Below are 22,045 nucleotides of genomic sequence, written 5' to 3' on the forward strand. Positions count from 1 at the left end.
TTTCTAAAAAAATATCCAGAAAAATCTTCCGGAATATTCGGTTGTCCCAAAAAATATTATGGAAAATATTACATAACATTTAATTTTGTCCCAAAAAAATATTCTAGAATATTGTTACAGAATATTTATTTTTAAAATGAAATATTATTTTCCTTCTTATAGTGGGCCCATTTAGGACATCCTATGGATAGGAGGTCCGGGGGCAGGGCGGGATGGAGAAAAGAGGAGGGAAGGAGAAAATGAGAATGGGTTTAGCCCAAACTATAGGTTTCTAAATATTTTAAATCTTTTCAAACAAGAATACCAATACAATATCTCAATGGATGCATCATTTATAGACTATATTTATTTAAGTTAAAAATATGTTTTGAAATCATATTTTAAAGTTGATAAAAAGATTTAAAATTATCATAAAATTCTAAAATTATGGATGAAAGGGCCGGTGTATTCACCAAGAGACTATGAGACAACTGAGACTGACTGGAACTTCGCTTCCGACCCGTCGATGGAGATCTAGGTGTTTCAATAATCAGAGTAAGGGTAGAATGACAGCCTCTGTGTAGCGGGCATGAGTAGCACAAATTTCATGTGTCACAATTGTAGTATCAATGTGATACCTACAACGTGGTTAAAGTCATAGGAAAATGTAGGCCATTACCAAGGTTCTAGATAGTCGGTTATAGCCACTGTTATAGCCTGCTAAATTAAGGGTTATTTAGCTAGCTAAATCATAAATTCAGTTTTTATTTATAGTTAATTTGGTATTAAACTTTGTCATTTACAAAATTTAGTATTTGATGTAACAAGACGTACTTCAGTACACGAATTTTTATTGATTTCATGTTTATATGCAAGATTACTCATAGATTTATGCATGATGTTGAAGTATAAATGCGTAATTGTGAGAAGCTTTTACAAGATTAAAGATTATGCATGATGTTTATATGTAATACTCTAGAAATTTGATACTTGTACGGTTAGATAAATACGAGAAAAATTCTAGAGTTAGATATTTGTAAAGAAGTGTGTAGAAAAAGGACACATGACAAAACTATATGAGCCATGGAGTTCTATAAATAGGGGTACTTCCCTCCCGTCTTGTCATACCATGGCATAAGAGGTCTCAAGTAGGAGATGACAAAATTGACATGTAGTGTAGTAGTGTCATGGTAGGGTAGACACATAAAAAGTGCAAGAGTCTTGCGTTACACAACGTGGTTAAAGTCATATGAAAATATAGGACTTTAACCATTTACCTAAAAAAGAAAAAAGGGACTCTTTAACCCAAAGAAAATAGGGACTCCAACTCATAGGAAAATATAGGACTACATATTTCATTAGGAAGAAGGGGAGTACAACAAACAACACAACCACTCGACCAAGATACCCGGGCTCCAACTCATAGAGAAGTGTGGGACTTACTCCAACTTAGAGAAAAGCTGCAATTAGAGAATCCACACTCAGGCTACATGTTAACCTGTAATGATCATAGTACATTGATAGTGCAGAGGCCACAAGCAATGATCATAGTACATCAATTAACAAATCCGGCCAAAGTTGTTCATTACATCGATATATATGGTACCATGCTGAATAGCAATAAGCAAAAATAAAAGAGATTATAACCTTAACTGATATGAGATGAGCCCAACACACCCGCAGTTCCACCAAAATTAGATTTGTTGGACTTGGATAGCAACAGCAATGGACGCGCGCTGCTTGGCCCCCTAGATCGTCTACGGCACGCAGGGACCGTGGCGGCCCGTGACTGCCCCACGGAGGGGATCCAGCCACCACGTGTGGCACCGCTTGTGGAACTGGGTCGTTGCCCAAAGATATCGCCCGCCCCAGGCGGAGGGGATATAGGAGAGGGTAGGTGGTTGTGTTGCGGCCCAGGCATTCAGCCGGGTGTCCTGTGCAGGGATGACCTGTTATGTCTGATCTGGTGCAACCAAAGGTTCCCACACCGACACCGACATAAAAAATGCATCGGTGGCTAGCTAAACCGCAGCTGGTGCAATGTAACTCTAAGCATACACCTAGTTTCAACTTCCGCTTTCATGGCATATAGAAAGAGACATATATCATGCAATTGAAGTACTCGATTTTCAACTAGAAGTTTTTCATCCGGATTTGCCAACACTACCGTGAGAGATTTTTCATCACGTCATGCTTCCTCCAGTACTTCTATTTCCAGAACCAGATTCAAACGTTTGGTTACATTTTGAACTATCAGCCCCTTCAAATTCTTTCTTGACAACAAGTTTATCAGTGAGCTGCTGTGTACTGCATGATTGCTACCGCAAGCAAACATCTTCAATCTTCCTTAGACCAACAATCTTTTCAATCCATTTAATCCATGAGTATCTTTAACCATAATTGAACTTCCACATGTTTCAAAGCTCTAATAATATGCCATGCTGCATTAATCTTGTCCTGCTGACCACCTTCACCAACAACATTGTAACATAGAGAATGTATTTTTTGGGCAGTCTGAAACATGCTGCACATTCTTTTGAGCTACAATATTGTAAAAGATTGCCCATGTTGAATTAGAAGCAATCACAAGCAACAATCAACAAAAACAAAAAAGAAGGCAAGATAACTAGGCAGCAACAATCGAAAGTGTAAAAAAACATTAACTTACCCAATCTTTTCGGTGATGAGGTCCCATCCTTCACACTGAATATTGGGTCTCTGTTCAATATATGACCCCACTTCCCCAGCATACTCTTTCTCATGATCTTGTTAATCAGATCTAATATATTTTCTGATTAACAAGATCAAGAGCAAGAGTATGCTATTAAACATGTCTTTGTGGACATTTTCTTTTCTCATAAGGCTATTAACAAACATCATACTTTCTCTCGGTACCAACCGGCACATCAGTTCTTCAAAGTAACCCCTCATAAATTTCATGAAGTCATACAACTTCTGCAATGGATCTTTATTGTCATAGACCAACTCGCCTCTCAGGACTCTACTAATAGTATCACAGTTAGTACAAACTTCCAATGATAGTATTGGCATTTTAATTGCTCTCTTTAGAAGAAGGCACATTGCACGTGCCTCTGCCTGAATAAATGGATTGCACTCAATTTCATCGAGTACCTCACACCAAATTACCTCTTCACCTTTCTATATTATTACACTAAGTCTTCCCTTATTAGTATTCGTGTTAAATGACGCATCAGATCCCCCTTTGTGAAAAGGTTTAAGGTTAGGTGGCAATCTAAGACCATGGTCATACAATGTATGAGTAACAGATGTGCATGTGTTTTCCCTGTCGGGCGACACAATGGCATGTTCCTTAGAGAGAAAGTCCAGGAAGGGGTGCTCACCCTTTGTTGGCGCGCGCGCGCGCGCACACACACACACACAGAGAGAGAGAGAGAGAGAGAGAGAGAGAGAGTTATACGCCAAATCATAGGCAGTCAAGATTGTTGGACTTTCATTATCTTGTTATAGTATGTGTATAGCCCTCGGCTTTTCCTGTCACGAAGGGAAAAGGGAGGAAGGAGACCCCTAACCCTTACTGCTGGTTCCAACGAGGCATAGACCTTCTGAAGATTATCCACATTTAAAAAATTCTCACAGGTTTGTTTGTCTTTTGCAATTGTGTGAATAACATTTCCCTCCTTGATTGTCCCGAAACCGAAAGGGTCAGTCCTAATTGCACTCTCTTCAGATGGGCCCATGAGGTCAAGAGGATGGTCAAGTGGAGGAGGAAGCTCACAAAGTACACCTGGGCGTGTGGTTAAGAAACATCTATGTGGTTGCACCCTCGAGTGCCTCATCCATCTATGTGACACCAAATGAACATGTCATTCAAATAGAGAAGCTTCCTCAATTCTTTTAGCTGAATATCCCTGCAAAAAGTGAAATAGGAAGCTATTCGATAAATCTCACAAACAAAAATAATGAGCAACTTCTCTTAACAGAGGTATATTACATCCCAAGGTTACTCATGAAGGTTCAGAGGACACCCAATAGGCTCCACAAAATTATACTGCAAACATGTAAGCCTATGTGTCTTTCAATCAGTATGGCGAATCCACCTTGGTTATGGCATGCAAGGCTTGGACATCTTAATTTTCAGGCTCAGATTTGTGAAGGATATATATTGCAAAACAAGCTAGAGGCAATGGTTGAAAAAGAAATTGCACACGAGCCAAAGGAAACTGTATAGTTGTAAAGATATCACGAACTGACAGAGGAGGTGAATTCTTGTCAAGGGACTTTACAAAAATTTGTGAAAATGAACGTATTCAGTGGCACCATACACCCCATAACATATTGGTGTCGTGGGGAGGAGGAATCACACTGTTCTAGCAACGACAAGGAGCTTACTCAAGACCATGATAGTTCCTAGTGAATTGTGGGGAGAAGCCATCTGTTTATATACTAAACAGAGTACCTACCAATGCACTAAAAGAGGCAACACCCTACAAAGCTTGGACCGGGAAAAAGCCGCACCTTGGCCACCTTAAATTTTTTGGGTGCACTGCATATATGAAGATACCAGTAATCTAATGGTACATTTAGGGGTGGGGCCTGGGAGCCAGGCTTACCACCTCTATGATCCCGAATGGAGAAAGTTATCCATCAGCCGGGATGTAGTGTTTGACAAGAACAAAAAAAATGGAGCTTGCGCCTTGATAAAAATGAGAATGGACATGCAGTCAATTCAAGTGAATATTGCCGCATCATTGATAATATCTGGTACTTAACACCAGACCTAGCATACTCCGTGGGAATAGATATATGGAAAATCCCAAGAAATTCATCTTCAAGGGGTCAAACACCCATCCAGAATGTAAATCGGTGAAAACCCCTAAAGATGAGTTTTGAGTCATCCAGAATTGATTGAGTGCGTTTGTTGCGAAAAGTTCAAACTTCCGAAAACCCCCAAACATGAGTTTTGGGTCCTCTGGAGTGGATTTGGTGTGTCCTTGCGAAAAATTCAACTGTAGGCCTTTTGGTGCATAGGTGGGTGTCGGGCCCACATCACAACATTGCCCGTCCGAAATGTAAACTTCCAAAGACCCCCAAAAGAACTAGAAAAGTGACTCAATAACAATTGCCTACTATTATTTGTTTCACAAATCAGTGTGTTGGTTGCTCCTCTCTAATCATATTTAAAACGTTCAATGGTCATCAAGACAATGAAATTTGGCTGGAGCTTCACGGTAAGCAGACTTTTGATTTCTTGAGGTCCACTCAATGGGAACCTCTAGGCGAGGTTCCGAATAAGAAACTCTTCAAGAGCAACTTATCAAGTGAAAACTGTCACAGTTTTTGACGGTAGCATTTTCTCCGGTTTAAGTCAAATGAAATCAGCCAGTATAACTAGTGGATTAGTAGTTTACTGCTAATAAAATACCACTAGTTCGCGGGTAATTTCGTTAGCTAACTACTTTCTACTTGGAGCCGTGATGCGCGGTAGACTTGCTGACTTCGCTTGTCCACCAGCGCTGTCCTCATCTGCTCATCTCAGTGTTGACTTTGCCAACCCTTTCCTCCAGTGAAAGCCCTCCGTTTCATGATCAACGGCCGATGCTACTCCAGGTCTCCAGCCCAAGCCCAGGCAAGACAAGATGCCTGCGCCTGCTGTAGGCTTGACTGCCACGTGTCACCCTTCCGCAGCCGTTGACCTCAATCAGGCCCCCTTAATCACCGGCTACAGGAGGTCTCCCTCCAGCTGCCATTATATATAAACTAACAAGAAATTGTACAAGCAAAGAGGAAGATGATGGCACACTGAACGATGAGTCTTCTTGTGCATTGTGTAAGCTGCAGCGTCCAAATGCATCCAGCAAAGTGAGCCAACACAGACCAAAGCAAGCACTCAACAAATATACTAAAATTTTGCTAAAGAGGGGTCACAAATCATGACACCTATACTACTTTACAAAGTCACTTAGACACTTACCTGAAGAATTAGGACAAGCCAGGGGTGTACTGGCAGCAGTATTAAACTTGAGCTGCAGAGTCAAACCTCCTCCCCTTCTCCCTCCTTTCTCTGGCTGGCCTCTAGCTGCTCTCTGTTCCTCTCTTTCTCTCTCGGTCTCTCCTACTTCCCGCAAGGGAACAAGAAGAGCAAGCAAGATTGAAGAACAGGAGCAAACAGAGCTTAGACCATGATCCCAAGATGTGAATTCTTGGCGCTTCCTTATTCTACGATCATGAGCTAGCTGCCAACGCCTGATCTGATCGATCACCAACCACCCACCACCTTGTCTTGTCTCGACTCGAGGCATGGCCTGGTGGAGCAGGAGCAGGGCACTGATACTAGTGCTCGTCTGGTCTGCGATCCTCTTGTCGCGGCCCGGGAACGGCGCCGCGCAGCAGCCGCGGCGCTGCGGCGCCGGCGACCTCGCCGCGCTGCGCGGGTTCTCGGCCGGCCTCGACGCCGCGGTGGACGGCTGGCCGATCGCCAACGCGTCCGACGACGGGTGCTGCGACTGGCCCGGCGTGCTCTGCGATGAGGCGCCCGGGGGGAGCGCCGCCGTCGTCGGGCTGGTGCTGCCCAACCGGACGCTGCGGGGGGAGGTGGCCGCGTCGCTCGCCGGCATCGCCGCGCTCCGGGTGCTGAACCTCTCCAGCAACGCGCTCCGGGGCGCGATCCCGCCGGGGCTGCTCCGGCTCCGGAGCCTCGAGGTGCTCGACGTCAGCGCCAACGCGCTCGCCGGCGGGTTGGGACCCGCGGCGGTGATCAAGCTCCCGGCGCTACGCGTGTTCAACGTCTCGGGCAACGCGTTCAACGGCAGCCACCCGGTGCTCCCCGGCGCCGGCAACCTGACGGAGTACGACGTGTCGGGCAACAGCTTCGGGGGGCCCGTCGACGCCGCCGCCCTGTGCGCCGAGTCTCCGGCGGTGCGCGTCCTGCGGCTCTCGATGAACAGGCTCTCCGGCGCGTTCCCCGTGGGGTTCGGGCAATGCCAATCGCTCGCCGAGCTCTCGCTCGACGGCAACGGCATCGGCGGCGCTCTCCCCGACGACCTCTTCGGCGTCGCGTCGCTACAGCTCCTCAGCCTCCACACCAACTCCATCTCCGGCTTCCTGTCGCCTCGCCTGCGCAACCTCAGCAGCATCGTCCGCCTCGACCTCTCCTTTAACGCCTTCTCGGGGCCGCTCCCCGACGTGTTCGACGCGCTCACCGGCCTCCAGGAGCTCTCGGCGCCCTCCAACAAGCTCTCCGGCGAGCTCCCCGCCACGCTCTCGCGGTGCCGCCGGCTCCGCGTGCTGAACATCCGGAACAACTCCTTCGTCGGGGACATCGGCCTAGACTTCCGCGCTCTCAAGAACCTGGTGTACCTCGACCTCGGCGTGAACAGCTTCACAGGCCCCATCCCGGCGAGCCTTCCCGAGTGCAGGGGCATGACCGCGCTCAACCTCGGCCGGAACAAGCTCGCCGGTGAGATACCGCCGTCGTTCGCCAACTTCTCCTCGCTCTCCTTCCTCTCGCTCACCGGCAACAGCTTCTCCAACGTCTCGTCGGCGCTGCGGACGCTACAGAGTCTCCCCAACCTGACGAGCCTGGTGCTCACCAAGAACTTCCACGGCGGCGAGGAGATGCCATCGGACGATGCCGGCATCGCCGGTTTCCCCAGCATTCAGGTGCTGGTCATCGCCAACTGCGAACTGCACGGCGCGATTCCGTCGTGGATCGCCGGACTTGGGAAGCTGAGGGTGCTCGACCTGTCGTGGAACCGGCTCGCCGGCCCAATCCCGCCGTGGCTTGGGCAATTGGACCGCCTCTTCTACCTCGACGTATCGAACAATTCCCTCCAGGGAGAGATACCGGGCAGCCTGACGCGGATGCCGGGGTTCGTTGCCGGCGGCACTCACGGCGGCGACGAGGCGCAGGTGCAGGACTTCCCGTTCTTCATGCGCCGGAACACGTCGGTGCAGGGGCGGCAGTACAACCAGGTGGACAGCTTCCCGCCGTCCCTGGTGCTGAGCCACAACAACCTCACCGGCGGCGTGCCGGCTGCTCTGGGGGCCTTGACCAAGCTGCACATCGTTGACCTGAGCTGCAACAGGCTGTCAGGTCCCATCCCGCCGGAGCTGTCGGGGATGACGAGCCTCGAGTCGCTGGACCTGTCACACAACTCGCTCTCCGGCCCCATCCCGGCGTCGCTCACGCGGCTCAGCTTCCTCTCCTACTTCGACGTATCGAACAACAACCTCTCCGGCGAGGTCCCCGTCGGCGGGCAGTTCTCCACCTTCTCCCGCGGGGACTTCGAGGGGAACCCCTTCCTGTGCGGCATCCACGTCGCGCGGTGCGCGCGGAAGGACCCGCCGCAGGAGCAGGAGGATGACAAGGATCCGAGCACCAGCGCCGGCGTCGTGGCGGCGATCAGCGTCGGCACGGCGCTGCTCCTCGCCGTGGCCGCGGCCGTGACGTGGCGGGTGTGGTCGAGGCGGCAGGAGGACAACGCCCGGGTGGCGGCGGACGACGACAGCGGGAGCCTCGAGTCGGCGGCGAAGTCGACGCTGGTGCTGCTCTTCCCGGCCGAGGACGGCGACGGCGACGCCGGCGAGCGGACGATGACGCTGGAGGACGTGATGAAGGCGACGTGCAACTTCGACGAGTCCCGCATCGTGGGGTGCGGCGGCTTCGGGATGGTGTACCGCGCGACGCTGCCCGACGGGCGCGAGGCGGCGGTGAAGCGCCTCTCCGGCGACCTGTGGCAGGTGGAGCGCGAGTTCCGCGCGGAGGTGGAGACGCTGTCTTGCGTCCGGCACCGGAACCTGGTGCCGCTGCAGGGCTACTGCCGCGCCGGCAAGGACCGGCTGCTCATCTACCCGTACATGGAGAACGGCAGCCTGGACCAGTGGCTCCACGAGCGGCCGGGCGCGCTGCCGTGGCCGGCGCGTCTCGGCGTCGCGCGCGGCGCGGCGCGCGGGCTGGCGCACCTGCACGCCTCGTCGGAGCCGCGCGTCCTCCACCGCGACATCAAGTCGAGCAACATCCTCCTGGACGCGCGCCTGGAGCCGCGGCTGGCCGACTTCGGCCTGGCCCGGCTGGTGCTCCCGGCGGAGACGCACGTGACGACGGACCTGGTGGGCACGCTCGGGTACATCCCGCCGGAGTACGGGCACTCGTCGGTGGCGACCTACCGCGGCGACGTGTACAGCCTGGGCGTGGTGCTGCTGGAGCTCGTGACGGGGCGGCGGCCGGTGGACATGGCGCGGCCCGCGGGCGGGGGGCGGGACGTGACGTCGTGGGCGGTGCGGATGCGGCGGGAGGGGAGGGGCGGGGAGGTGGTCGACGCGGGCGTCGGCGAGCGGAGGCACCGGGAGGAGGCGGGCAGGGTGCTGGACGTGGCGTGCGCCTGCGTCAGCGCCAACCCCAAGGCGCGGCCGTCGGCGCAGCAGGTGGTGGAGTGGCTCGACGCCATCGCCGCCGACGCCTCGGCCTCGCCGCCGGCGGACACCGACCACGGCGTGAACAATTGTGACTGGAGATGAAAAATTGTAATGCATTTGGAGATGCGTGCACTTGGAAAAACTAAAGTTTTGGAGTACACAACATGATCGTACTCACTAACTGCTGACACTGTAACATGAGTATAGTATATATCATATATACCATGTATAGCATAGTGTGATTGATCAGGGGTGTTTGGTTGCTAACTACACTTTGCCACACCTAACCTTAGGCAAGTTTGATCAAGTTGGTAGGTGTTTGGTTGGTAACAAGTTTAGACAAGATTTTTTTGGGCTCCACATGTCATAGACAAGAAAAAGGGTGGCAAGATTCCCTTAGGCAAGAAAAAGTGTGGTGGTCAAATTCTTTGCCACACTTGCATAATCTTAAGTGTGGCAAAGTGTGGTAGGCAACCAAACAACCCTTGAATCTTGAAACCACACCTGTATGAGTGCGAATCAACATCAGCTGCTATTCATAAGAGGTATAGATGGCTCTGGGTCCGGTGGACGCATGAGCCACAGCACGAAAAAAATCCAATTCTAACCTAGCCTGGCCATGAATAATAGGGTCAGTGCTAACCCGACCTGATGGATAGGGTCATGTCTGACCCGGGACCTTGACCCATAGTGCCGGTCCGGACACGACACGACTAACATGTCTAACTTGATAATGCACGACTAATTTAGTACCTGGAACAATTTGGTAGGTTAGTGGCCCATACTTTTCCACCCAACCCTAAATCCCTAATGCCCATCTCCCTCTCGAAAAAATGGGGTACGTCCCGGGCGCACGGCAGCCCGTGTGCGCCCTTGTGCCAGATTGTTGCCATCTGACCTCTGTGCGCGCATCTAACAGCCTGGGCGCCCGCACAGCCAGCTCGGCTGTTCTAATGAGCCGGTTCACCGGTCACTATCCGATCCATGTGAATCGCATATGGTACAGGGGCGCACCCGGGCTGCCGTGCGCCCGGGGCGTACCCTTCTATTTCCCCCTCCCTCGCACTGGCTCACTCCCTCCACAATCCACTCCATCCACCCAGCCGCCACACTCTCTTGTCTCTCTCGCGCACGTGCAGGGGAGGGCTGGCGAGCGGCGGCGGCCGGTGGGCAGACGTGGGCCGTCGAGCGGAGGCGGCTGGCAGCGACGATGTGCGGACGGCTATTGACAGCGACGACACGTGCTGGCGGACGACGGGCATGGGGCAATACGATATGTTCGGGCCGACCATGCCATCACGCCGACACGTCTTCGTCACGTCCCTGGGCCGCGGCGGTGGCACGGCACGGCTCGCCGACCGCGCCAAACCGTGCCGTGGCTAATCGGGTTAGTGTCGTCTGGGCTAGACGGCCCATCTGGCCATTTATATGGCTGCCTGATGAGCCTGAACCTGCAGAAATGCAGAATCCTCTTCCTACCGGCCTGATCGTCTCCTGCGCTGCAACCTACAAAATTTGCACCAGTAGACAGGCAGATGGTAAGGTAACTGTCACAGAACAGTCCAAATAATACCGATCAAGTGCACTATTAACCATTTAACTTAATCCTCTGATACTGCACTTCACCAGTACACTCAGACTGCCTGCTTTAACCAGGATCGATTGCACAGGAACTCTCGCCAAAAGACGAGCACAGGTGATTACAAGCAACAAAAGTTTTCAAATTTAACTTACAACCAGAGTTAAACAAAAGTCTCCAGATTAAATTACAATAAAGTTTTACAAGCCAGAGTTACATTTCGATTACAGAGTTTAAACGCAGCGGAAAAATACAAACAATTTGAAATAAGCTTCAAAATACAGTACGATAAATAACGTCGATGACCAAAAGACGAACTTCACATCTTGCCCAATGATGTGAGGCTCACCTGCCTTCACTTCACGGAGAAGACGGAACCCACTCAACCGTCCAACCTGGAGGAAGAGGCTGACCACTCCAGGACGCACTGATTTCCTCGAAGTCTTCCGGAATACAACCTGCTCAGAAGGGTTACAACCAAACCCTGAGTATTCTAATACTCAGCAAGGCTTACCCGTCTATGGGTATACTTAGCCCATTATCTAGACATGCAAAGCTTTTTGGCTCTGGAGTTCTTTTGCTGAAAGGCTGCTAGAAGTGAATCCTTACTTTCAATATTTTAGCTCCATTTAGTATACCAAGTATTAACTAAATTCGCCTAATCATCTAGAGCACGCATGGTGGAACAGATTATCCTTCAGAACTCACAAACCAACTTTTTTCCATTCCGTTTTCAATTCACTTTGTTACTACGATGTGACGCAGTGACCAAGGTTCTCTTAACCGAGGGAGACGGCGAATCGATCCGATTTAACCTTGCAAGGTGGACCTAACTCACACGACACATGTAACCCCTGTCGGGCCATGCGCGTCAACTGTTTCCACATTACCACGGCATCTGAACTACGCCTGCTAAAACCCAGGTGATGGGCCCCTCGCAGTGAACTCCCGGAGAACCCGGAGGCGGCATCCTATCCAACACCCGCCAACTCCCACGCCCAGCGTAGCATGACGGAATTCAAATCACCGCTGTAACGTGGTACACAGCTTACCGGTTTCGACTACCTCCTACTTCCGGTATGTGGTTAGTACTGTTCAAACTCGGTCATCAGGGCCAACAACGGTACGGTCCTCAATCGACACAGGCGGAAGTTCATTTTCTCATCTATACCAACTCATTCCCGCCCGGTCTCCAATTCTTTTTACTCATCAACGTATTTCCAAGCCAAAGCTAAGGGATCAAGATCCTAAACTCGCGAGTGACAGTGATCACTCGACTTCTACCGAAAACCTATTTAACAAAGCATTTCTATCGACACCTGCATACTAGTATAGGCCCACGGTACCTAGGAAAAACATGCATACTACGGTTTCATTCAACTCCTAGAACATAAATGCACAATACTTAAATAAAGCATTGAATAATTTAAATTATGGTTATGCTCCGGGGCTTGCCTTGCAAGTCAGCGGGGTTAGCGATTTCTTCAGGTGCGTGCTCGACTGCGTCCTCCTGCTGTTCTCCCGCTTGCGGCTCCTGGATCGGCTCGGCAACCAGCTCGTAAGGCGACTTCGGTGTCAGCGGCTACACGAGGAAAAATATGCCATGCATGAGATTCACGAAAAGATACAATGCAATGCAGCACGCGCAACTAGAGTTATAAACAAAACCGATAAACAACACTTTCAAAACTACGGTCCAACGGAATGGTGTAGTGCTGAGATGGGGTTTCGGTTGCTAATTCCTTTTAGCCTGAAGTGTTTCCTTCAAAACATCAACTACTAAGTTTGCTTAGGGCAGCACGGAGTAAGACAGGAGTTTGTTTTGTTGAGGTTACACATGCATGAAACAATAATCAAATAACCACACTTATAAAAGAAAAGTGTAGCTAGGAGCCAAATAAAAGCAAGGACTCGACATGCAGATATGATCAAGCCATAAGAAGTTACCAAAATAACATGATTTTGATAAGCATGCCACATAAATTTTTCCAACATTTATTGACGACAGAAAGTATTTATTTTAACCCTAGAAAAGAAATCAAACACTAATAGATCCACAAAAATGTACATAGGCTATGCACCTGAACCTTTTTCAGTGGACTACACATTCAAAGATTAATCTACTAAATAAATTTCATAATTTTTAGAGCAACGGAACAACCGGTATTAAATAAACTAGTTTAAACACAAAACATAATTTAAGCAGGGGCAAAATTGATATTTTTCATGCATGAGTATTTTTCTACTGAAGATCTTGATTTTAGAAACCTAACAAAATTTGTTTGGCATTTTTCGCATTTTTCTGTGAATTTCTAGGCAATTTAGAATTACCAGCCGAAATAATTGAAAGAAAAATATAAAAGAGAGGGGGCTGACAGCTGGGCCCCACTTGCCAGGGACCCAGCCCGCCCCCCACTCCTCTGTTTTGCGCCGCATGGCCCAGAGCCATGGCCGGCGGCGCATCTGGGTGGCCCGCGGCGGCGCACGGCACCGGCCCCCGCCGGCGGCTGTCGGCCAGCGACACGGCCGCCGCCAGGGCGGCCTGCAGAGCCGCGGGACGCGCGCCAGGCGGCTAGGGCGCGTGCGGGGCAGCGCGGGGGCGTGCGCAGGGCGGGGGCGCGCGGCGGTGCGCGGCCGTTCTGGCCGGTGCAGCACAGGGCGGCGGAGGGAGCGGGCGGCGCAAGCTTCAGGGATGCCCAGCGGCCTCGGGGCGCGCGGTGGTGGCGTACAGGGATGCGCAGAGGGGGGTGGCGGCGTGCGCGCTCGGCGGGCGGCGCGTTCGCGGCGGCGCGGCGATGATTCGGCGGCGGCCGCCGCGGATTCGGTTGGGGAAGAGGTCGGGGAGTAGGATTAGGCCGCGGGGAAGCTCACCGGGGGTTCGTTTTGCGCGAAGGAAGGCCGGAAGGGGGTCGTCGATGTGAGGGGCGAAGCTCGGAGCGGAGCTTGACGGAGGTCGGCAATGGCGGCCGCGTTCTGGAGCTCGGTGATAGGCCGATTCGGCCGGGAATCAACTCAATCAGGCACTGGATGAGGCGGAGGAGGTGGAGGGCAAGGTGAATCGGGGTTCGGGAGGATCGGGGCACGAGGAACGACGGCCGGCGCCGAGGATGACGAACTAGGGTTCGCTCGGTGCTGCTCGCTCGAGCTCGGCTCGTCGTGCACTGAGGAGGAGAAAGGAGGATTGGGACGGCACGGGAAGCTTCGAGGCGTCCGCAAGAGGAGAAGAGCGGCGTCGGGCGCGATTGCCGACGCGTGGACGCGCTCTCCGGCGACCACAGCGGCGGTATGGGCGTCGGGGCACAGTATCGAGCACAGGAAGGGCACTGATTGCTCGTTTAAATGATTCTAGCCCGAGCTTGACCAGTTGAAACTCAAATTTTCATATAGGAACTTGAAATTTGGCCAAAATAAAAGTTGTAGAGGAAGGAAAGATCTACAACTTTCGTTTTGGGCGAAAATTGATTTGAAGCTCGGATCGGTGACAAAAACGAGATCGAAACCGATTAAACGATGTTTACTAAACAGACTCGATTAGCGCTAACGACGAATTGAAAACCACGATTAGCGAGATAATTCGTGATTAGCGAGCACGATTAACACAGGGGTGTTACAGTAACATTCAGACTCCGAGGCAGGCAGCTAAACTAAATAAACATAGTAATGTCAGTTTATATAAGCTAAACATCAGGACGAAGTAATGTCAAATGGATGGACACTATCGAGGTATATCCGCCGAGTCCGATCGTCCTGCTCCTCTACAAGATCGATCGGGATCGAGAGGAAAAGAGGCTTGAGTTGGTTTGTCTCGAGGTCGATCGGATTCGACGGCGCCAACCGATCCATCTGGGATGTCGTGTCCGAAGCGCGCCCGGGTCGCCACGGCCCCGTGGGCGTCGCTGCCGGAGGATCTGGTGCAGCTGATTGGCTGGCGGGTGCTCTCCGGCGACCTGCTAGACTACGTCCGCTTCCGCGCCGTCTGCGCCCACTGGAGCCGGAGCGCCACCCACCCTGGCGGCCGGGGCCTCCTCGACCCGCGCTTCCACCCGCGCCGCTGGATGCTGCTGCCCGAGGGCCACGGCCTCTACCCCGGCCACCCCGCGCTCGGCGGCCACGGCCTCTACCCCGGCCACCCCGCGCTCGGCGGCCACGCGCGCTTCCTCAACCTATCCACGGGCGCGCTCACCCGCCTCCACCTCCCCCTCTTCCACGACCACGTCCTCCTCGGCTGCACCGACGGCCTCTTGCTGCTGCTGCGGCACCGCGACCCGGGGGACACCGCCGTCCGCCTCCTGCACCCCTTCACCGGCGATATCGCCGAGCTCCCGCCGCTCTCCTCCCTCCTGCCGCAGATGGAGCACTACGGCAACATGACCGAGGATCGCAAGCGCCACACGCTCCGTGGCTTCCTCTCGGGGGAAGGTTTTAAATCTCCAGCTATAGCTTCCATTATCTCCGGCTATAGCTGTTTTAGAAAGATTTAGCTAAGTTTTTTCATGTATAATTTAGCTCTTAGCTGCCGCTATAGCCCGCTATAGGCTATTTTTGGACATAGATAGCTAAATGACTTAACCCGCTATTTAAAACATTACTAGGGAGTCAGCGCCGCCGTCACCGTTGGTCCCGCCACCGCCGGGGCCATCACCGTCATGCTGGCTCTCGAAATCAAACAGCTTGTGGCACACGCCACTACCGGCGACCAGCGGTGGACTCTCTCGGCCGGCAGGCTCCCGTGTCTGCTGGGACCAACCGTGTCTTTCCATGGCAACCTGTACGCGGTGACGCCCAAGTCTGCTCAGAGGAACAGCGTGTGCATCTGGCAAATTGATGCTCCCCAACCGGATGCCGCAGAAGGTCGACGTCGACGGTCTCTTCTGCCATCGAGGATCATCGCCCACTGCCCACTGGCTGCAACTGAAGGCGCTGTCAACCTGGTCGAATGCGGCTCGGAGCTCATGCTTGTTGGCTTCAGTGATGCGAAACCTACAGGCCTGGTTGTTTACAGAGTCGCCGACCTCATCAGTGGAAGGGTCGTTTCCATAACCGACATTGGAGAGCATGCTCTGTTCCTTGGGCAACGGCCCTTGTATGCATCACAGAACAAGGGGCTCCCTTCTGTTGTGGCAAACTCTATCACCTGCAGGTATAGAGTGACGAAGAACAATCCACTCAGGGGAGGACGTGCTTCGCGAAGTACTGAACAATACCATATAGGTACCGGCTGCGGCACCTGGTCTCCAGCCATTGATGGAGACATTTCATGCTGGGATAGACCTCCGGCAAGCCCTTACATGCTCATCCATCATATTTTTACCTGTTGTGTAACACTCAGCTACTAATTCACTACAGTTAAGCTAATTAAGGTCATTAGTTTCGGACCTAAATAGGGAATCATAAGTTAGCAATCTTTTTGTCAGTCTGGCCCGACCGGTCTGACCGGTATGGGCGACCGGTCTGACCGGTCTGAACCGAGTTGGTGGTTTTGAGCTCCACAACATTTAAATCTCTCCCTCACTCTCACAACAGCACGCACTCTCTCTGTCTCTCTCGCCCAGCTCCCTCTCCCTCACTCTCCAGTGCCCTCCCCTCTCTCCCAAACCCTTCTTCTCAAATCCCTCACCCCAAATCAAATCCAAGGCGTGAGAAGCTTCAAATCGGAGTCAAGGATCGTCCCTGGCATGAACTCTTTCCCGGGGTGAGGTGGAATCCAAGTTCTTCCTGGGGGAGGAGCCCTTTTAAGGTAAACAAGTGAGAGTTGAGTTGATCTCCTTTTCTAGGTGGTTATGAGTGCATCCCTTTGGTCAAATACCTCTAGTTAGATCCATGAACTAAAGCCTAGAAGGGAATGAGAGTTTGAAGGTTAGTGTACTCATATAAGGTATGTCACCTAGGGTTGGGTAAATCCATCATTTAGAGGGATTTCGTCGATTTCCTTTGGTCAAGATCACCTTTATGCATCCCTGAACCTAGCTCTGGAAAGTATTTGGAATTTGGTGGACTAGTTTAACCGCGACATGGACTCCAGCTTGTGATCTGGGTGGGACCGGTCTGACCGGTCGAAGTGACCGGTCTGACCAGTGGCGTGGTTGAGTATCAAGAACTGGTCTGACCGGTATGAGGCACCGGTCTAACCGGTGTGTCAGAGACAGAAAGGGTTCAGTCTGGGGTAGTTAGTGTAATCAGTCAGAAATTGTTTTGGGTATTAGGTTAAATATAATTTTTGCAATCACACATGCATTTTCTCATATCATATGCATATGCACACGTGTAGCGGCCGCGGCGGAGGTTTCCTTGAGTTTACTTATGCATCTATTACTTGTGCATTACGTATAGAAATTGGTTGAAACCCTAGTTGCATGATCTCTAGGTTTCCTTGAGTTTATACTAGTATGATAGGACGATAGTAATGCTATGCTTAAGAGTTCGCGGTAGAAGTCGAGTGACTTCTTGTCACTCGCGAGAGATAGAATATATAGAAGTCGAGTAATCGCGAGAGATAGAATATATAGAAGTCGAGTAATTTCTAGTTACTCGCGAGACATAGGTTATGTCTACCTATGTTACAGTACTTGAGTATTGAAATGGATATGGAGATGTGAGACCGGGCGGGGATAATGTATAGGTATGACCGCAGGACAGGGTTCCTGGGTGCCTTAGCCCCGTCTGAGTCGATTAAGGACCGGTCGTTGTCGGCAGTGCTGATCGGGGATTGAATTGTACTAACCACATGCCGGGAGTAGGAGGTAGTCGAAACCGGTAAGCCGAGTACTGCCTTGCTTCGAAAGTACAGAACTTCTACCCACCCCTTAGGGCGAGTCGAGTGGCCGCGGAGAATCGGGATGCATATGTTTACTTTTGGTGATCTCTCGTAGGGCTCGGCTGACTATATGCAGGTGGGGCGGTTCTGTAGTTCGAGGTAGGGAGGGGAATGGTTGGCATGTATAGTCCGACGGGGCAAATGCGTGCCGTGTTGGTTAGGTCCACCTTGCAAGGTTAAATCGGATCGATTCGCCGTGTCTCGCGGTTATGAGGGCCTTGATCTCTTTGTTGCATCGTAGCAACATGTTAGAATGTGATTTATGTATATTTATATAAAATATTGAGTACATTGAATTTTTTTGCTTGCACCACCATGATTGCTATAGTGGGTCTATGCAAATATTAGAAGAGAGCTCATTTATATAAAACCTAGAGCTAAAATAATGAAAGTAAGGAAACTACTTTAGTCGCTCTTTCTGTAAAAATAACCACCAGCCAAAAGCCTTGCATGTCTAGTTATGTAGGCTAAGTTATACCCACTGGTCGGGTAAGCCTTCCTGAGTATTAGAATACTCAGGGTTTGTTGCCACATTTATTATTACAGGACACCCGGACGTCGACTTCTGCCTCTGTTGTGTCAAGTTCATCCGCCGGGATGCAGAGGGGTGGCAGGTCGAGGAGCGGGACCCTTAGGTTAGGGCGCTGTCGAGTTGTACACTTGTGGGCTGAGTGTGCAGCCCTTCTGTTTTGCGTAGACCGGTCTAACTGGTCCGTGGAACCGGTCTGACCGGTGGAGTTGGCAGCGTGGTGCCGACCGGTTCGACTGGTTGGGTGGACCGGTCCGACTGGTCGGGGGTGGATCAGAATTGATGTAAGCTAGAGTAGTTGTAGGATCTTTGTTTTCGACTTTTATGTCTATGTAAGTGATAATCTTGTAAATTATTTATGTATTTGAACTCAGCTTGTAAACATAATGTTACGTGTCGTGATCGCTATTGTATTTTTAAGTAATGTGTCGTGCTTGTACCATCTGCGCCCGCCTTCGCGTGGGACTACCGGTGTTGTTTCGATCGGGCCGTGGGTTGAGAAAGGATCGCCAAATTAAGCTGTTAAGCTAATGCGCCCGATGTGTTCAAATGACTGCCATTACGCTTAATTAGAGTTTTAATTTGGCGGTTCCGTCACATGTTGCCACCACGGTTATTGGTAAGTTGATGACCATGTCCATGCCATTTTTTTCTCATCATCTAAATATGTAAGAGATGTTGTATGAAAATTTCCCTTGTGAAGCTAATGCTTTGGAAATTTTTTCCCTGTTTGCAAAGCTAATGCTTCCTGGTCCTATGTTTTCATCAGGAGTAAAGGTCTCATATTCCACAATAAAATCAAGCCTGATTGGCCAGTGAAGCCAAATCTGTGGATTTGTGGTAAGTCCTGATTCCAACGCAGCTCGATCATCTCCCTTTTCTTTTGCTGTTGGTGGCCGTCTATTCCCAAATCACAGACATTGCAGTAATACTTATAGTGTTCCCGTGGTATGATATTGCCTGTAGCAAATATCACTAACCCGGCCATTATGGTAGTAGATGATGTGGTATGGCTTGTCTCTTTCATGCCTAGATGCTTGTTCTCATCAAAATTTACTAGTTTCTTTAATTTTTGAACATACTAGCAGAATGCTTTGCGATGCTACAGACAACAAAACATTAGATGCTCCATAAACCTTTGACACCAATTTTCTAACATATTTTCATATTTTGACTTCAATCGTGTATTTGGTCTCAACTCTCAAATAGTATATGTTGTTTCTGAAAATAAAATTCCAACCAAAAATACTTGGAACATTTGTCGATTCCCAACACACTGTTGGAGTATAGATTGGTTTGGTTTACTTAGTGGACATTTGTTTGTCTTGTTAGCGTTTACATCTGTTTACTGTATTATCTTATTGACTTAGCCTTTTCTGTTTTCTCTCAGTTCGTTTGTTCTCTTCTCCACTCTTTGTTTTGTGCCCTCTGCTTTCTCACTCAGTAAGTGCTGCATTTTCAGAAACTTGTGTTGACATCTCTGTTATTTTTCATATTCCAGGGCTGATGGATTGATGCTTTCTCATGGTACCTCAGAGAGGATTGTCAGAGGACGAAGACTTGCAAACTTATTGAAGTGTTGGCACACTTATTTATAATTTGATAATGTATCTGCATCACTGCAGGTTTATTTATGTTCTCCCCATGTTCAGGTAGTACAATGTTTTGTCTGAGTTATTTGAAATAAATAAATGAATGAATAAAAAGGTGGCATATGTCGTTATTTTTTGCTGGCACGTGCTGAAGGCTCAACGGCATGTACAACGGTCGTCTATTTGCCATCTCTGTGCTGGTGTTTTTGCAGATAACCCCTCTGTTGGGCGAGTAGACGGTCGCCTCGTGAGGCAACGGCGGGGGCTTGTGCTCCGAGGGCTTGGGGACGGCTCCGACTGCGTTGTACGGCACTGCTTCGTCTCGACGACGCCCGCTCGGATCCGCTGCTCCCCGCTTCTGCGCACGCGCAATCTTTGGATGGCGGCAAAGCTCTTGCGCCCTTTTATCCATCCCCTTCCCCTCCTCCAAATCCCACCCACAAACTGCAGCGGAGGCGAAGCAGGAGAACTTGGGGCTGGATCAGCAATCCGCAGCGGCAGTGTGGAAGCTCCTAGCTGTGTCCGCGGCGTGCGAGCAGAAGGCGGTGACGGCGCTGGAGGCGTAGGGCGGGAAGACCGCGACGATGCCGCCTGGGCGGAGCGAGCGACAGCGGCGTGGGACCGGAAGCCCGCGACGGCGCAGGGAAGTCCGCGAGTCATTCACGCTGCTCGAGCTGCCTCACGGGCTTACTAAGCACAGCCAAGGGAGAACCTTGGCATTGGTATGTCATGAACTCATGATTGCTCCCACGTCGAATCTCTATTTAAGCTCTGGATCAGGCGCTCAGCTGTTGTGTTGCGCAGCAGCAGCTGTTCGTTGTATTGTTATTGTTTTTTTTTTTGTCAAATCCAATCGACTGGGAAAACAATTGAAACTTGATTGTTGCTCCATAAGCAGTTAACTGTCAAAGCATCGATGAAAGCAGCCAGTTCCACTGAAATGAGTAAGATGGATTCAGTTTCAGATGTATGCAGGTATAACCATGAGAAGGAAAGAACAACTTGACCGTGTGTTTCAGATAGACGTATCAATCATTATTGTGTATCCAGAAATATGTATTTTTAAGATAGCACAAACCATCATAATGTTACATGCTATCCTGGTTTTGTGAACTGTCAAGTTACATGCTGCAGTGCCTAATCCTTTGGAATGATTCCTTGCAGTAGCCTGACACGGAGCTTGAATGAGCAAAGGAGCTTGATGGCAGTACCTGTTTTTGTGAAGCCTTCCAGATTCTTGAGATGGCAGTGCATGTTTTTGTGAAATGTTTTTAAGACGGCAGTACCTGTTCTTGTGAAGTATTCCGAAATCTTGAGATGGCAGGATAACTGTATATGTGAAATATTTCAGTTAATCTTGAGATGGTAGTACCTGTTTTGTGAATTTAATTTTGTGAATGTTTAAGTTAGAAACCTTCAAATGCGAAATATTTGAATATATTGTTCATTATTCTCTCATGTATGCAACACAATGGCTACAAAGATCAAATTATGCACTAGATCACCATAATTTATGTGTCAAATGATGAATTAAATATCTTGTAGATAGCTAAACAGACGACCCTTGTACAAGCTGTGTTTTTAACTGTCTGTATGTGTGTATGTGTTAAATAGACAGCAGCTGTCTAAACTATTGTACATGTCCTTAGGCTTCGTCATCTCAAGTCACTAGTGATTGTAAGGCCAGACTAAGACTTCGAGGCAGGCAGCTAAACTAGACATAGGTGGTATTTGTTTCATGGGTCTTTTCCATAAGTCCCTGGGTCTTATGAGTCTAAAAACCCAAACAGGAGGGTTTAAAAGACTCTAAAAGATGGTTGTAGTCTAAAGAATAAAAAAGACCCTCTTGAGGAGTTTTTTGGGTCTTTTAGACCCAGTTTCTAGCATACCCTTGCGGGCCCCACCCCTCCCCCCACCCGTTTCCCCCCTCCTCTGCGCCTCCTCCCTGCAGCAAGCCGCCAGCGCCGCCGACCGCCGCCGACGCCGCCCGAGCAAGCCGCCCGCACCCGCGCAAGGGCCCCGCCCGTGCAAGGTCTCGCCACCGCCCCCCGAACCCTAGATCCACGCCGCCGCCCCCGCCCCCGCCCGCGCAAGGTCTCGCCGCCGCCGCCGCCCGCGCAAGGCCCCGCCGCCGGCGAATCGACCCGCTCCGGCTC

The 22,045-nt window shown here is 50.4% G+C and overlaps 3 protein-coding genes across 4 annotated transcripts; all 3 read left to right on the top strand.

The window, feature by feature from the left end:
• The first annotated feature begins 5,752 nt into the window (after window positions 1–5,752).
• On the top strand, window positions 5,753–9,604 carry LOC120654431 (phytosulfokine receptor 1-like). The gene has a single exon (XM_039931963.1). The coding sequence runs from the start codon at window positions 6,259–6,261 to the stop codon at window positions 9,475–9,477; it is 3,219 nt and encodes a 1,072-aa protein (XP_039787897.1). The 5' UTR covers window positions 5,753–6,258; the 3' UTR covers window positions 9,478–9,604.
• A 5,198-nt stretch (window positions 9,605–14,802) lies between these two features.
• LOC120654280 lies at window positions 14,803–16,290 on the top strand. The gene is made up of 2 exons (XM_039931791.1): window positions 14,803–15,355; window positions 15,551–16,290. Exons 1-2 carry the CDS (start codon window positions 14,803–14,805, stop codon window positions 16,288–16,290), a joined length of 1,293 nt encoding a protein of 430 aa, XP_039787725.1.
• Window positions 16,291–19,859: 3,569 nt separating this feature from the next.
• On the top strand, window positions 19,860–21,351 carry LOC120653893. 2 transcript variants are annotated; one of them, XM_039931569.1, is made up of 3 exons: window positions 19,860–20,611; window positions 20,788–20,864; window positions 21,054–21,351. In XM_039931569.1, the coding sequence occupies exons 1-3, from the start codon at window positions 20,474–20,476 to the stop codon at window positions 21,151–21,153; spliced, it is 315 nt and encodes a 104-aa protein (XP_039787503.1). In that variant the 5' UTR covers window positions 19,860–20,473; the 3' UTR covers window positions 21,154–21,351. The 2 variants fall into 2 exon arrangements, 1 of the variants encoding a protein (XP_039787503.1); XR_005666887.1 differs by lacking the exon at window positions 20,788–20,864 and having other exon boundaries at window positions 19,863–20,611.
• Window positions 21,352–22,045: the final 694 nt, after the last annotated feature.

Source organism: Panicum virgatum, chromosome 1N, assembly GCF_016808335.1.
Source record: "Panicum virgatum strain AP13 chromosome 1N, P.virgatum_v5, whole genome shotgun sequence".
Classification (NCBI taxonomy): Eukaryota; Viridiplantae; Streptophyta; class Magnoliopsida; order Poales; family Poaceae; genus Panicum; species Panicum virgatum.

Coding starts and splice junctions, on each gene's coding strand:
- LOC120654431 (XM_039931963.1), top strand. CDS start 6,259: ATGGCCTGGTGGAGCAGGAGCAGGGCACTGATACTAGTGCTCGTCTGG.
- LOC120653893 (XM_039931569.1), top strand. CDS start 20,474: ATGCCGCCTGGGCGGAGCGAGCGACAGCGGCGTGGGACCGGAAGCCCG. Junction 20,612..20,787: donor AAGGGAGAACCTTGGCATTG/GTATGTCATGAA, acceptor CTCCATAAGCAG/TTAACTGTCAAAGCATCGAT. Junction 20,865..21,053: donor TCAGTTTCAGATGTATGCAG/GTATAACCATGA, acceptor GATTCCTTGCAG/TAGCCTGACACGGAGCTTGA.
- LOC120654280 (XM_039931791.1), top strand. CDS start 14,803: ATGTCGTGTCCGAAGCGCGCCCGGGTCGCCACGGCCCCGTGGGCGTCG. Junction 15,356..15,550: donor CAAGCGCCACACGCTCCGTG/GCTTCCTCTCGG, acceptor ATTACTAGGGAG/TCAGCGCCGCCGTCACCGTT.